Here is a 15347-nt window from a genome sequence, read left to right as displayed (position 1 = left end):
CAAAAATGTAATTATATTTATACTTATGATATAAAGAAATGTATTATGTACAATTTTATATTGTTATATACAGTCATTGAGCACTTATTAGGAATACTTGTGCACCTACTTATTCAAGCTATTATCTAATCAGTCACTTGTGTTAGCAGTGCAGTGCATAAAATCATACAGGTATGTATGATTTTTGCCCCATCAGAATGGGGCAAAAATTGTATTTCAGTCATTTCGACCGTGGCATGATTGTTGGGGCCAGATGGGCTGGTTTGAGTATTTCTCCAACTGATGATCTCCTGGGATTTTCACACATAAATGTCTCTAGAGTTTACTCAGAATGGTGCCATAAACCAAAAACATCCAGTGTGGTGGCAGTTCTGTGGAAGGAAACACCTTGTTGGTGAGAAAGATCAATGGAGAATGACCAGACTGGTTTGAGATGACAGAATGGCTATGGTAACTCAGATAATCACTGTACAATTGTAGTGAGCAGAACTGCATCTCAGAATGCACAACTCATCGAACCTTGAGGGCTACAACAGCAGAAGACCACATTGAGAACTTTATTAGGACCATGGTAATCCTAATAAAGTGCTCAGTGAGTGTATTGGTTTATAGTAATGTCTTAAAAAGAGATACAGAGCCACAGTCTTTACACTCTTTGAAGTCAACTTATGAATGGCTTACTTATAGTTGACTTTGCACATTAAAATTGGGTAATAGAAAGTATTTTAGCAAAGAAAATGTAATTAATTGGATCATTAATTGTGTGGGATTTTCCCCCTAATACTTGACTCTGTTACAGCAATAAATGCAATTTGTTTTGTGGTGTCCTAGGTAACTTGACGGATTAGTGAGGAAAATAACTAATTAGTCATTAGCTAATTTACATATGACAGTTATATTTTGTTTAGAGGGCGGGTGGCGCTTTCATTTTGCGCTCAATTTGTGTCTTGCAGAGTTCAGCTGGTTGGTTTCTGTGCGCTCTTTAATAACCATCCCTCAAAAGCCGAAGCCACTGAAGCATCTCGACTTGTGTTTTTTCCCTCTGTTCGAATGCATTGTTGATGCAGTATAGTGACCTGCAATTAAACTCCTCATCTGGAACTCGGTGAAGAAAAAAAGTGCATTATTATTTCTTCCTCTTTTCTAAGTGATAGGACATGGTATTTTTATGTAAGCACCTTGTACTACCATGTATTGTTTTCTCAGACTCTAACATTCATGTCTAAGGATAGATTTTAAAAAAGTGAAAGTGTCATTGAGCCTGTATAGGCTAACAGTGCATGAGTGGAGGAAGGGTATTTGTGTAACTATAGACATACTGACAGAAAGAGATAAAATTGGCAGACAAATGAGTGTCTAGAGCGAGTGATGCGGAGGCGAAGAAATATATAGAGAGAAATATAAAAATACTGTGATCTCATTTTTCACTCTAAAATGAAAATTCTATCATCATTTACTCACCATCATGTTGTTATAAACTTTTATGATTTTCTTTCATCTGTGGAACACAAAAGGAGGTGTCCGGCAGTGTTAGTCTAAGTCACCATTCACTTTCATTGCATCTTTTTCCATGCAATAAAATTGAATGGTGACTGAGACTAACAGCTGAGAGATGCAAAGATAATGATTTTACCTTAATATGATGAAAAACATGTCGGCTTTGTATGCAATTTCCGAACAGCCTATGTGCGAACAGTAAAGCAGTAATTTCTTTCAGTAATGATTGTTCTATCAGGAAGACTTGCAGACTTGAGTGAGATTTAAGATGACATTTATTTGATGAATATAAAACAGAAAATGAATGCCTCTCTTTGGCGTAGGCTTTCTGGCACTCCGAAGAAGTTGTACTCGGAACCATCATATCCTGCCGGAGATAGGAGGCAGGGGCGAGGAGCTTAACCCCGTGCAGGACGGGACTTAACTGGTGGTGGTGGGGTGGTGGAGGTTGCCGTGTTAGCGCACTGAAACAGCAATGTGATAGATTGTGAGCAGACTTATAAAGCAACGGCTTACATGTGATTGGCTGGGAATTACTCAGCTAATGTTGCGATGATGTACAGCTGCTAGTCTTCCTGCTAGAACTACACTGCACTTACATTTCTTTGCTAATTTCTTATGGTGTGAATTTGGATCCTCTTTCCAGGGTCGGCAGTGTTAATCAGTGTGTGAACGAGCTCTTGGTAAACAAATGTGGTGTGATGCTTTAAAACATCATGTCTAACCTAGATTCTTCAGGTTGTAACAATGTTATGCTTTGCATTTGACGCTGAATAATAATCTTAACTGTTGTGGTTACGACAAAGTTTGAGGAACGCATACTGTAATACATTAAACCACAAAAACACAATGAAGATCTTTCAAGGTTATTTATTTATACATCTTGGAGTCATATTTCAAATATATTTTTCCTCTAAAATAGTTCATTACATGACAGAGAATATACAACTTGCAGTGCTACAAGCTCTTCTCTCACTTGTGCACCGGTATATCTAAAAACAAACAAATATATATATATACATACAAACAAAAAAACAGAAACTCTTTCTCTCTGATCTGAATGCTTTGCATACGACAGCACAGCCAATCAGAGCTGTGCCACTCACTAATGATCAATTCAACATTGAGAGACATTCTTCAGCAGTGATGTGGTTGTATTTGTGAGTGCATGTTGGTGATGAACTGATGAACCTTCAGGTTTGGTCAAGGGATTCTGCTGTTATTACTTTAAATTATTAAATATATCAGTGTATATTACGAAACTGGTCCAAAACATGTGTCTGTCATATTTCACCTCAAAATAAAAATTTCAACTTTGCTTAAAGAAAATTAAGCATAGTTTTAGGGCCATTATAATTTATGCATTCTGACATTCTACCCCCAAATCTCATAACCTTAATGAAAAAAATTTATTAAATTAAATCATTGTAGTATTTATTTAGTTGTATTGCCTTGAATAATGCTAGTAATGCTAACTAGAATATATAATATCAATCTTTTACTGTATGTTTTAATGTAATACTGTAAAAAAAAAGTATTATATTACAGTTATGAGAATGGCCATATAGAATAATTGAAATAATAATAATAATAAAAAAATGTCTCAAAAACCCACAAAATGGGGAAATAATAATAATAAAATATATTTGTTAGGCTAGAAGGGCATTTGGCAGTAAGACCCACAGTGATTTTTTTTTCTTTCACCAGTGCTTCAGGTGGAAATCTAATGACTTCCTCCAGAGCAGAAGAAACAGGAAATGCCCTTTCATGTGGTACAGTACATTACACTTGGATAATGCTACATTATGGTTCATTCTCCAGTCATTCTTGTGGAGGCATACGTTTGGGCGATTAGAAAAAAAATCACAATATAATAAAAATCAAACCCCCTTGATAACCTTACAGTCAATAAAAATCAGATTTCTCAATGACCCCAAATATTTCTTCTTTTCTACTTTTCTTCTAAAGCCACATTTCAAAATATATTGCAATGAGATGTAGGCTACTCAACCTTTAATAGCAACTTTGTACAGCCTGATAAATGGTAGACAATAATGGTTACATTCACACAACAGCAGAATATGGTTGCCAGTCCTGTTTTGTAGTGCAAAATTCAGTTCTGTTCATACACAGTTCAGTTATGACTGAGAGTGAAAGGTGAATTCTATATTATGTCATGTCACTTGGGTTTCCATCTAAATGAAAATTTGATTCAAGAAAATTTGCAGATTTCCATCAACTTTGTTAAGCACGTTATCTTCACCCTTCAGGGTGAGTTGTATTCACTGTAATAGAGCAATTGTACATTGTTATAAAATTCTGCCAGAAGACATTGCAGAACAAGTGCAATCGCTCACATAATGAGTGCTCAAATGGCTATTTCCATATGCCGCAAGCCTCCATATACCATATATCCATCTCATCCTAGCGTATAAACTTGTATGCAAATGTTGAGAGTTTATTCGCATATCAAGCGTTTCCATTCAGGTTTTCTTATGCACAATTTCAAAATTTACATAAAAAATAGTTTGATGGAAACCCAGCTGACATACAGTAAGTGCATGTTTTACAGGTTATTGGCTGTCAATCACTATTAGCAATGTTAGGACTGCCAATCTTTCTCAGGTTATGGTGTATAATTTTCAATACAAATTAAATCTTTAATTATAAGTCATTACAGTTATAGACATTACTCAAGTCTATTGTGAGTTAAGGGAATCGACTTCAGTCATCTATCTGTATAGACAGTATTTGTTCCGCTTCTGACAAACTGAGAGCCAAAACTTTAAGTAAATATGGTTGTCAATCCCAAACACTTAGTGAACATAGTCAGTGAGTCAAAATAATAGTGTGAGATGGTAAAATTGTGAGAAATCGCTCAAGTTGTTCGTACTAAATGTAGGCTACGACTTTTACTCCCATTGGGAAAAATAAACAAACCAACAATGTTATTATGATTTTCTCTATGTTCAGCCCAAACACAAACCTAACCAAGACTTTAAAAGGAAAATAACCAAGAAAGAAAATATCAGGGTTTAAAGCAAGACGATGGAAGCATATCACAGGTTATTGACATACATCAGTCATTTGTATAGCACAAATAAATATGGAATGAGGAACCAAATTTGTTCATTTGTTTCCTTAATATAAAGTGTTGGATAGAAGGCTAGCTAAAATGTGATGCCTGCATTGTATCAATTTTAAATTCTGTTTGTTGATCGGTTGGACTCATGGGCTGAATTATGGGGATAATTGTTTCATATGAGCAAAGTCGTATGGTATCATAAGGGTTCATCAAGTTGTATGAATTAAACAATGAGGCTATGTTGAAGAAAATCGGAATGGTTTGAAATCCAGAAAAAATGAAAAACACATAAGGTAGTACAGGCATGTCATCAAACACACAAAAAATATCTTGAAACAATGACAGGAAACATTTTGAATACATAACCATGTACATACTAATATCCTGCAACACAAAATGATGTAACCCTCCATTCATTTATTGATTCACTTCCATTGTCGTTCTCGCAATAAATCTAATAATGTGTGTCCTGTATCAGGTCCTATTAAACTTAGCATTGATTATAAATAATAGCTGATTATATGTGTAGTGAAGGCATTGTGCAAGAGTTTGGAGTGTTTATGGTAACATACACATGGAACAGTATTACAGCCATGGGAGTGTCTTTAATTGTAGGAGAAACCTGAACTGGGGATGAAATCATTCCAGGCCTTGTCCCTGTTACATATGGAATTACCTGAGGAGCGAGTGTATGATAATCTCTTCGACAGCGATAATAGAATATACCACATTATGCCGTAGGATAAATATGAACTGGTTAAATATGAGCGTGAGCTAATTTTACAAGCCGGAAAATTATGTAGCAGATCTTATGTTTTGTAAACAGACTTACCTTAAAGCTCCAATGAGTATGGAACTACTTTTGATGATATAAGCATGGGTAATACTAGAGCAAAGCAATTTATATATATATATATATATATATATATATATATATATATATATATATATATAGATAGATAGATAGATAGATAGATAATATTGCACAATAACATCTACGTTTTTACAAATTGGATAAAGGACACTCCAACAGAGGCACAAATGGTTCCTTTCATTCTTCATATGATCAGTATACTACTGTACTTCTGTGCCCCCTTCCCTTGCATTGATGATATATGATGAAGCTAAAGAGAGTACTAGAACTTTCAAATAGAACCAAACACACAGCCCTGGAAGTTTTCTCACATCCTTTGCTTAAACATCTGGCATCACATATTGCAACTGCACTGTAACAATGTGTTTAAATGTCATTGTCCATTAAGTGATATTAATTATTTTAAAAATAATTCTAGGGGTATTGCATTTGAATCTTAAATTATTAGCATTCTTAATTAATGGTGCATTCCATTCAAAGTCGGATATGTAATATTCCTATTTGATATCTCCGATCTCTGAGCACAGAGGAGATACTCATACTAAAGGCATTCCACCAGCATAGTTGAGTACGGAAAGCTAACCAAACAAATTATTCCAGGCCAGGAATTTGTAATTGTACGCTACCAAACCATGTCACATGTGGAAATGATCCCAGAACCGTTACTCAACGTGCTTAGAACTGTTCGACCCAATGGTGGAAAAGCTTTAAGATAAGAGTTTTGCAATGTAAGCCTAAATGTAAAAATCTGTTGTGCTTGTTCCTGGCATGTAAGTGCAGATGTTACTACGATTACAGACGTAGTCCATCTGGTGCTTGACCAGGCATCGCAGACTGAACGGGAATTCTATGAGAAACTGGGGATCCACACGAACTCCAGAATCTACCAGACCAATATCCACCAAAAAAGTGACTTAGATCAGCTGTTTGGGAGCATTTGAAAGACTGAGGGGCAGATTCACTAAACAGTTGCACCACTTTTTGCACATGGTATTTCAGCGCAGATACCTGTGTCTTATACACTAACCACCTGCAATCACATTTAGTGAACGTGGATTTAATATATAAACGAAGTTGTTGTCATTCCTTTTCCACACAAACACACCTCCTTTCTATGTAATTTAGGCTTATTAAAGATTGCATTTTCTTCACAAAACTCTGTGTGACTCTGCCTTTACATTGCGCTATGACTGTGAAAGTAGGCAGTAAAATTAATTTTATTTAAAATAAATGTTTGTGAACATGTTCAACCGATCATTTCAGCTGTAATTAATCAAATAGTAATCAAATGATGTTGAAGAGCATTATAAATTATATATATGCAGATGCGCAGTGTTGTCAAGCACATGTTCTGCATGCTTAAGAGATGGTCCAGGTGTCTGGATCAAAGTGATGCGGTTAATTCCCGGCAGAGTGGGTCAAATACAGTGGTCTGTGGCATCCTCGGCTATATTGCACTCAGAATCGGACCGCAAGATCAGAATTTCACATTTTCAAATTGCATTCAGCAGCGATTTTATGAGCACGTTTGCACAGTTGCCTGATCTGCATAATTCCTTTAGTGAGTCGGTTGCTAAACGAGCGCAGTTAGCGAGTGCAAAAAAACGATGGTTTTAGCAGCCGCAGTTCATTCTTAGTGACTCTGTCCCTGAGAGTTACTGAAGACGACAGATGTAGAACATGCAGACAGATGTCATAAGGTACACATCGTACAAATGGGACAGGATGTTACACTAGTTGTCCAACAACTAACTAGTAAGTGTAATATTTTAAGCTTTGGTTCTTTTAAAGTGATGCATTGAGAAATGCAACTTTTCGGATAGTTTAAGCATGTTACAATGTGCTTTGTTTTCATGTGAAGTTACTATCATCATGGTAAACTTCAATATGTTGCATCTCAAATCATCCTTATTTTATAAAACATTGCCTGTGTACAAATTCACCACACTCAATTTTCAGACTTTAAATCGCCTGCTGTAAGCAATGTTACAGTTTATATGCATAGTCCACAGATTGATTTGTGAGGTGTTGTGGACATATTAAAGTACAATATTTTTGTTGAGTCATTTGGGGTGTGTGACAGACAATGGATAGCTTTAATAAATTGTTGCAGAAGAAAAACAAACACATTGAAGTGCATCATTCTGCGTCTGGGATGCACATAAGCGGTGTTGTGCCCTATATTGGAGCTTCTTTTGTTATATACCTCATAATTATTTGTTGTGTGTTTATCAGTTTTCCTACTGAAGGGCTGCGATTATCACCCATATATCATTAAGAATGATTCATTACAATTCAGAACAATTAAGAATTTGATTCATTAACGCATTTTATTTGCGTAAAAGTTCTCCCTGGGTGCCGCCATGTTTGCGAGCCATCATTCTGCTTTTGCAAGCACATTTTCAAGTTTGAACTATTCTATTGCATCTTTTCACATAAGATGTTGGAATGTTCTACTCTCAGAGGCCACATCCACACTAATACATTTTCATTTGAAAACGTATTGATTTAGCTATTTATGACTCTCATCCCCACTTGAATGGCGTTTTACTCCACCAAAAATGACGCATATTGAAAATGCTCTCCATTACATAAAACGATGATGTTAAGAAAGCAAAAACGAATTTCTGAAACAAAAATTTATTAGTGCGGATGTTGAATGGAATGCAGCATTAATGAAGATGCGTCAACAAATGTGTGTCCTTTAGATTAATGTGTTCAAAACAGTTCACTTTCTCAACGTCAAGACTGCTTGCTGCCATCTTAAAATTTCAAACCAATGTTTTTCAAAGGCAACCCACTGAATTTTGCATGTACATGCACTTTCTCTCTAACAACATATAAATGACATTCTTCATCATCAACCCCAAGACTGCAGTTTGGCTTCCAGAGTTGTCAATCTTTCGGTCCTTTCATTGCAGTGTCTGTGATCTAATCAGAGGTATGATGCTAAAGTTGATGCTCAAGTGATCGTTCTCACAGTTTGTCCAGGTGGCTTATGGATCTTGTATATCGAGGGTGAGGTAATTGCCTTTCTACGCTAAAGTTTACATTGTACTGTTTTCAAGACCACCTTCTACACCTCTAATTACCAATCGGCAATGCAGCAGTGGTATACGTTGGCTGGTAAAGAAAGCCAAAGGACAAGAAGTGAACAGTGAATCCAGACCAACAAAATACCAGGTAAAGGAACCAAAAATGACCAAAAAATATCTAAATTTGTGCTTCTTTAGTTTCACATTGTTGTAGTCCCAGAAGTTGCAGTTGAAGTCCATTTGTGTATTCTGCAGCTCGACATTCCAATATATCAAATACAAGTGGATATACAAGTCAGATCATCAGTATTAAGCTGCTAACATCGTGACCATCCTTGCTTCATTTGTCCATTCCTGCTCAGATCATTCCTTGCTATTTGAACCAACATCCTAAGGAAATCAAATCTCCATGCACTTTACTTAATGGAAGGGGTAGTTTATTTGGAGAAAGAGAATTCTTGTGTCTCTCTTAGCTGTCCATCCATCCTGTAAGCCCTCCGTCATCTTTGGTAACAGAGTTGACACTTTGGCGTGTCAGATACATACACGGAGGATACAGAATGATTTAGGATGTACAGTGCAGAGGTGACAAGATGTATGGATGGAACTGCACAATATTAACTGAGGTTATGCTTTTATAAAACACAAAAGTTGTAATAAAGGTGCCACATAGCAAGTAGAAGCAGTGCTCATGTTAACATAGAAAGCATAGGTGTTCTTTAAGCTCAGCTGCAACTCGAGCGACGCCAAGGTCATGGGTTCGAATTCCAGGGAACACACCAACTGATAAAATGTATACTTTGATTGCAATGCAAGTTGCTTTAAATAAAAGCAACTGCCGTATGTGTAAATGTAAAGAAAAAGAACATTGTAAAGTTGAAGTATGATTGCAGTCTTGGAAAAGGACATAAGCATGGGAAACAGGAAACACAGGAGGAAACGAGCATGAGGAAGGCAGCAGCGGGAAGTGTGGTCACACGTTGGGCAGTTTTCTTATTGCTGCCACGGGAGGCATCCTACGTAGGCGTGTGTGCGCGGGTTTGTCAGTATCATCTGAGAAGGAGTGTCAGACAGATGGTGCTGATGAGATGGATGCTAACAGGAAGAAGATGAAGACGCTGGTCTGTCCCAGAGAGTACTGCTGTAAACATAAACACAAAAACACTATATTAACCTCTTTAAATTGAACCTGAAATTTAAATTGACCCAATTTAATGTACTTTCTTTTAAAAAGTCCCTGATTGAATGGTGCATGTTTCATTGGTGCATGTTTTTCCACAGAAAAAAAGAAATTAATATTTCAGCATATATAAAACTATAAAAACATACTGTACATTTCAGAACTCAAAACTTAATCAGCAATGCAATAAAAGCATTTAATGAAACCAAGCTGAAAATGCACCTCGTTCTCTACTTCCGCAACTTCCCAACGCCATTTGGGGGCTCATTAATTAATGACCGGCTCTAGAGCTCAAAAACATTAATACCTACTTTTACATATGGCCCCGTCCACTTGTGCTTCAGTTCGTAAACTGAAAGAGAAGGACGAACAAGGCCTACTGTGCCCTAACTATTCCTGAACATCAAAGGGGTCCAATCAGGACTATTTTCAACTATTTTTGTACTTGATTAGAAAAGACAGATGTTTTTGACTACTGTCATGTATCTGGCACTGCTTTTAAAAGACATGTGTCAAGTTTGACATGTGTCAAAACTTTGAAAAGGTGAGCCATTCTGTTTCATACAGATCCTGTGCCTCTTGTTGTTTTGAGCACAAGCGCATCATGGACGTGTTCTTTCACCTATCCACGCTATTGTTGGTGTATGAAAACATGCGATGGATGGACGTCTTTGACCGTTTAGATAAGTTTCCGGCGAAGTGCATTTCAGTGCAGGAAGATACTGGAAACTGGATGTGTGTGCATCTAGTTTGCACTATGCAATGGACTTTGTATCTGCATCATGTGGATGTGTCTTCAGCTTATTTCAGTGTGGATTGCATGTTTTTTTAGTGCTCAGCATGCATTGCTTGTCATAAAATTATTCAAGCTTTGCAAAGGAACGGTTATTGAAGGATGGTGTAGTTAGAAACACTTGGACCCAATGCAAAACAATAAATAAACAGTTCCATTCATAAATATTCAAAATGTCATGACTGTTTGATAGTTTATGGTGCTGACAAGCTGTTTACACAGGGCACGTCTGTTGATGCGACGCAACAGCTTGAGGCTCTCTACACCAGCGCTTTGACACAAACTTTCTAATCCATTTATTTGTGTTGTTAGCACTAGCACTCGCAACGTGCCACAATGGATGCTTCCATCGTAGACCACATCATTGTTTATAATGGGTTCTATAGCTTTTGATGTGATGTGACACTCATGTCCGGTGCAGACAGGGTGTGAGTGTTACAGTTGTGCTTGAGAATCAATGTGTTAGATGTGCGTTACGTGTAACCCCTGAAATTTCGTTTTATAATGTTGTGGAGCTTGTTCATTCTCTTCAGATTGCATTTAAAATATGGCTGAATTTAAGGGGCTGCACGATGTTCACCAATCAGAACAATGGGCATTTAAATTAAGGTTTTAAGGAGGCTATATTACTAAATGATCCTATATTACTAAATTCTGATCTTTTCTGAGTGGACCTCAGGAAAGATATTAAAACTATTAAAAAATATATAATTTCATGACCCCTTTAAATCTCCTTTGTGGTTGTGTTTTTTCAACTGTTTTTAAACATTATTTTTGACACACGACAACCAATGGCATTTGCCGTCAACAATCATGTTTCCATTCAATTTACAAATGTAATTTATGCCAAAAGAAATTGGGAAAAATGTGGGAATAAAGCAACGTTCCTATCTCATGTGTTTATGAGAACAAAACCGTCACTTCTGGGGAAACTGGCACAAAATAGAAATGAAAATGGAAGTTAAGGCCACTGAGGCTCTTTTATTAAATAAAATAAGTTACTTGTGGTTTACAGCAGTCAGACAAAATGCTCTAACAAACCTCACGTTTGCTAGTGTTCAGCAGCAAATGCCTTCTGTCTGGGAGTGAAAGCATTTCAGACAATTCTGGTAGGTAATAATGGCCAATCATTTTGATGACAGGCTTTTGCATTGCAGAATAATCAGTGCAACATTTCATATGATATGCATGCGATGATATCGATGTTATTCTCTGAGCGAATTACGTATTGAAATAGCACATCGTCACAAGACTTGATGCGCATCTATATTCCATTATAATCTTTATAGGAATATATTCAGTAAATGTCTTTCCATCAAAGATTATGTGCATGTCGTCTCATTGAATAATACATTGACAGAGTGTATGTTTTTTGTGTATATTTTTAAGATTTTATTTGCTTCTTAGTCTTTCCATACATAAAGTTTTCTGCAATATCCCAAAATTTGCCAACATATATGTGGATGGAAACCCAATAATGTCAGATATGGTGGCAAGTGTCTAAAAGCACAATTAATGATCTGAACACATTCGTGGATGAGATTTGAGAACCCCCCTCCCCCCCTTCGCCTGACATCTTACATCGTCAAAAGAAAGAATAATACGGGATCGGAGCAAAGATTTCCCATTTTTGGTGAACTACTCCTTTAATCTTAACCACATGATAACTAGGTGTCAGAATGGAGAGCAGCTGTGTGCTCGGAATGCGAAGACACAGCTGTCGTAAATGGTTTTGTTCGCCTGTCAAGATTTGGCACAACGGACCGCAGGACACTGAGGAAATGGAGCAGACGGATAGGGTTACAGCGGCTGGCATCATGGTGTGACTGCACCAGTGGTCATAAGCACTAATATCTGTATGCTACGGAAGACAGATGACCTGTGAGAGGACAATTACAAGTCATTATGTCGCCGAGGTATTGTTGAGTAATATCTTTCAACTCAACTCACAGGAAATGGGCTTGGAGAAGATGATGGGAGGGGGGACTAAATATGCTTGTAGTGTTATTTAAGAACCAGTCATTCCAATCACAAACATAACACAGACACACACACACACAAACGGACATTTAATTATGCGTGCAAGCTGCCAACAAAATGGGTTTAATAAATAAAGAGCAGGTATTGTATTTTTAAAAAAATCAATATGAATTTATATCAAGGGTTTCTTGGGCTAGCAGGAAATCAATATATTCATAATAAAGCTTTTTATTCTTCCTTTTCAATAGGGAACGAAATCGTGTGAGCCGTGACATCTCTCTCAAGGACCTTTGAAGGGGGTGGGTGATTTTAAGAGAGTCTGATTGCAAAAGAACTGTGTGTGTGTGTGTGTGTGTGTGTGTGTGTGTGTGTGTGTGTGTGTGTGTGTGTGTGTGTGTGTGTGTGTGTATGCATGCACGTGTGTGCGCTGCACTTTCAACAATGCAACTGTAGCTGTTTTCAAATAAAAATGCTTGATATAAGGGATGGGAATTGTGAAGAATTTAATGATCCAGGAGCCATGTTACAACATCCTGGCTACATCCAAAAGTTAGAAAATGCTGCCTTCGGAGGCTGTATAAGGAAGTAGGATTAAAATAAGGTGCCTTTAGAACTGTTCTGAGACCAGTTTTATCAAGTTTTAACAATGGCAATAATAACGAGTTACCGAATCAAACCGATAATGCAGAAGTCCAATAACAGTTAAAAAACACACACATCATAAACATTATTCAGTTCAAATATTTCAAACTGATTTAATAAGAATTGGTCCCCAATTTTCAGCCATACCTATGTCATAAACTCTAAAATCAGAGAGATACAGAGTGTGCGTGTGTTTGTGTGTGTGTGTGTGAGAGAGAGAGAGAGAGAGAGAGAGAGAGAGAGAGAGAGAGAGGTTTAACAAAAACGTTATTGTTACAATTAACAATCATACATCACAAGTTATCAAAATAATTTAGTAATGCAATCTTAAAAAATTAAAAGAATAAAATACACATCATCATCAACCTCTTATTAGCAAAAAAAAAAAAAATCAAAAAAAAAAAAATCAAAACTAAATATTATTCCTTTTAAAAAAGTTAAAACAACAGACCATCATCAATTGTACAGAAAATTCCATTAACTCCCCAAATTTCAGAAAACTTCATCTCATCATTGATAAGAGAATAATAAGCAAATTCAACTTTAAGGCTTCCTGCAATCATATTCCTAAACATCATTTCAGCATCTGTACTAACCCGTTGTAGTCCCTTATTTTTCCTTGTTTTCCAAATCACTAGTTTTGCTGTTCCTATCAAATAATTTAATAAACATGCTTTGCTTCTGATATAAAAACTATACCTCACCCCTACAATAAAAAGTTTCTCTGAGAACTCCTCATTAAATGCATGAAACCAATTCATAAGAATCTTAAAAAGGACTTCTAATCTCACATCTTATAAACAAATGTTCTAAATGTTTAACCCTCCCACAAAACCTACATTCCTCACCTATTGTTGGATTCAGTTGTGCCACATGTCTGTCTGAAGCTATTGCCCAGTGAATAATCCTCCACTGTAGATCAGCAGTTTGCTTATCTATGGGAGTTTTATACAGGCCTCTCCACCTGTCCCACACAAGGAAGTCTAGCTCCAACATTTATGGCCACTTTGAAAGTTTTTGTCTTGTAACTGTGTCTTTATACAGAACTTTCACTGTAGTGTAATATATCGCTATCTTTGATGTGCTCTCAAAAAACTCCAACTTAGGGGTTTCTAAATATAATATAGAATCTGCCACTTCACTTTCTTGTTCTTCATCAATGACAGAGGTGACTTTAATCCTTGGAAATTCCAGTCCACTTTGAATGTCCATCAAATTTATCCTCCCAATGTACTCCCTGTAACTGCTTGGCAACACAATTAACATTTCTTCTACAAGCTTAGATGTGAGACGTGAAAACCTCAAGCCCGTCACTTCTCCAATGGCCTTCTCGTCTTTCCACCCATTTTTATTCAGCAGGTGCCCCAACTTAACAACTCCATTTATCAGTAAGCATGTATGTACACTTACTGAGGACAACAGCCTGGTCTGCAACATTGGGTTAAAGGTTCCTCAGTAACCCAGTGTCCTGGTTCATCCAACACTCTTTCAGTTTTAAAAACAGTCCTCCAAGAATGTAGCACTGGCTGGTAAAAAGGTGTAAGTTCAGACAGACAGCTCTCCCAGCCTTATTAAAAATAGATGTCTGTCCAATCCAAGACCACCTGCCTTCTGTAAAATCCCTTTTGTAGTCAATGGCAATAGTTTGATGCCATAATGTGGAAGTGGCCAGGTTATTATCTACTAGAACTCTCCCTCTTTATGACAATTGTGGTAATAGCCATTTCCATTTAGACAATCGGGCAGACACCTTCTCCAGTATTCCCTCCCAATTTTTAGCTTGGAATAGTTTATTCCCATAAAAACACCAAAAATGTACAGCCCTTCTCTTCCCCGCAGCAATCCACTCAGCAATTGAGGAGGTCCTATCCCCTCCCACTTCCCACAAAAACCTTCACTTTTTCCCCAGTTTACTCTTGCTGATGATACTTTCTCAAACTCTTCAATAGCCTATGTTAACACTGTAACATAATTTTGACTTGTAATAAAAACTGTAATGTCATCAGCATAAGCTGATAGTAAAGAATTACTTATTACTCCAGGAATTGAAATTCCACACAAATCTCTTCTTAGCCTTCACAAAAATGTTTCAATCACAAGGCTGTACAATTGCCCAGAAAGCGGAGAGCCTTGTCTAATAACTCTTAATACTGGTATTGGTGCACTTAAACCACCACCAGCTTTTACTATCACAAAGGCATTAGAATACAATAATTGAACATATGATATAAAAATGTCACCAAAACCAAATTTTTGTAAGA

The 15347-nt window shown here is 36.8% G+C and overlaps 2 protein-coding genes across 2 annotated transcripts in view; both read right to left on the bottom strand.

Moving 5' to 3' along the window:
* The window catches only part of LOC127660454 (AN1-type zinc finger protein 3-like), a 583207-nt gene that overhangs the window by 258708 nt on the left and 309152 nt on the right, over positions 1-15347 (bottom strand). The gene's annotated exons all lie outside the window — the stretch shown is intronic.
* The window catches only part of LOC127660453 (MAM domain-containing glycosylphosphatidylinositol anchor protein 1-like), a 245028-nt gene continuing 237490 nt past the window's right edge, over positions 7810-15347 (bottom strand). The window contains exon 18 of the mRNA XM_052150695.1: positions 7810-9632. Within this exon, the coding sequence (XP_052006655.1) occupies positions 9541-9632 (92 nt within the window). The 3' untranslated portion in view covers positions 7810-9540. The remainder of the gene's footprint in view (positions 9633-15347) is intronic.

Source organism: Xyrauchen texanus, chromosome 20, assembly GCF_025860055.1.
Source record: "Xyrauchen texanus isolate HMW12.3.18 chromosome 20, RBS_HiC_50CHRs, whole genome shotgun sequence".
Lineage (NCBI taxonomy): Eukaryota > Metazoa > Chordata > Actinopteri > Cypriniformes > Catostomidae > Xyrauchen > Xyrauchen texanus.
The sequence above is the reverse complement of the archived record's forward strand: the minus strand, read 5'-3'. Positions and strand labels throughout refer to the sequence as shown.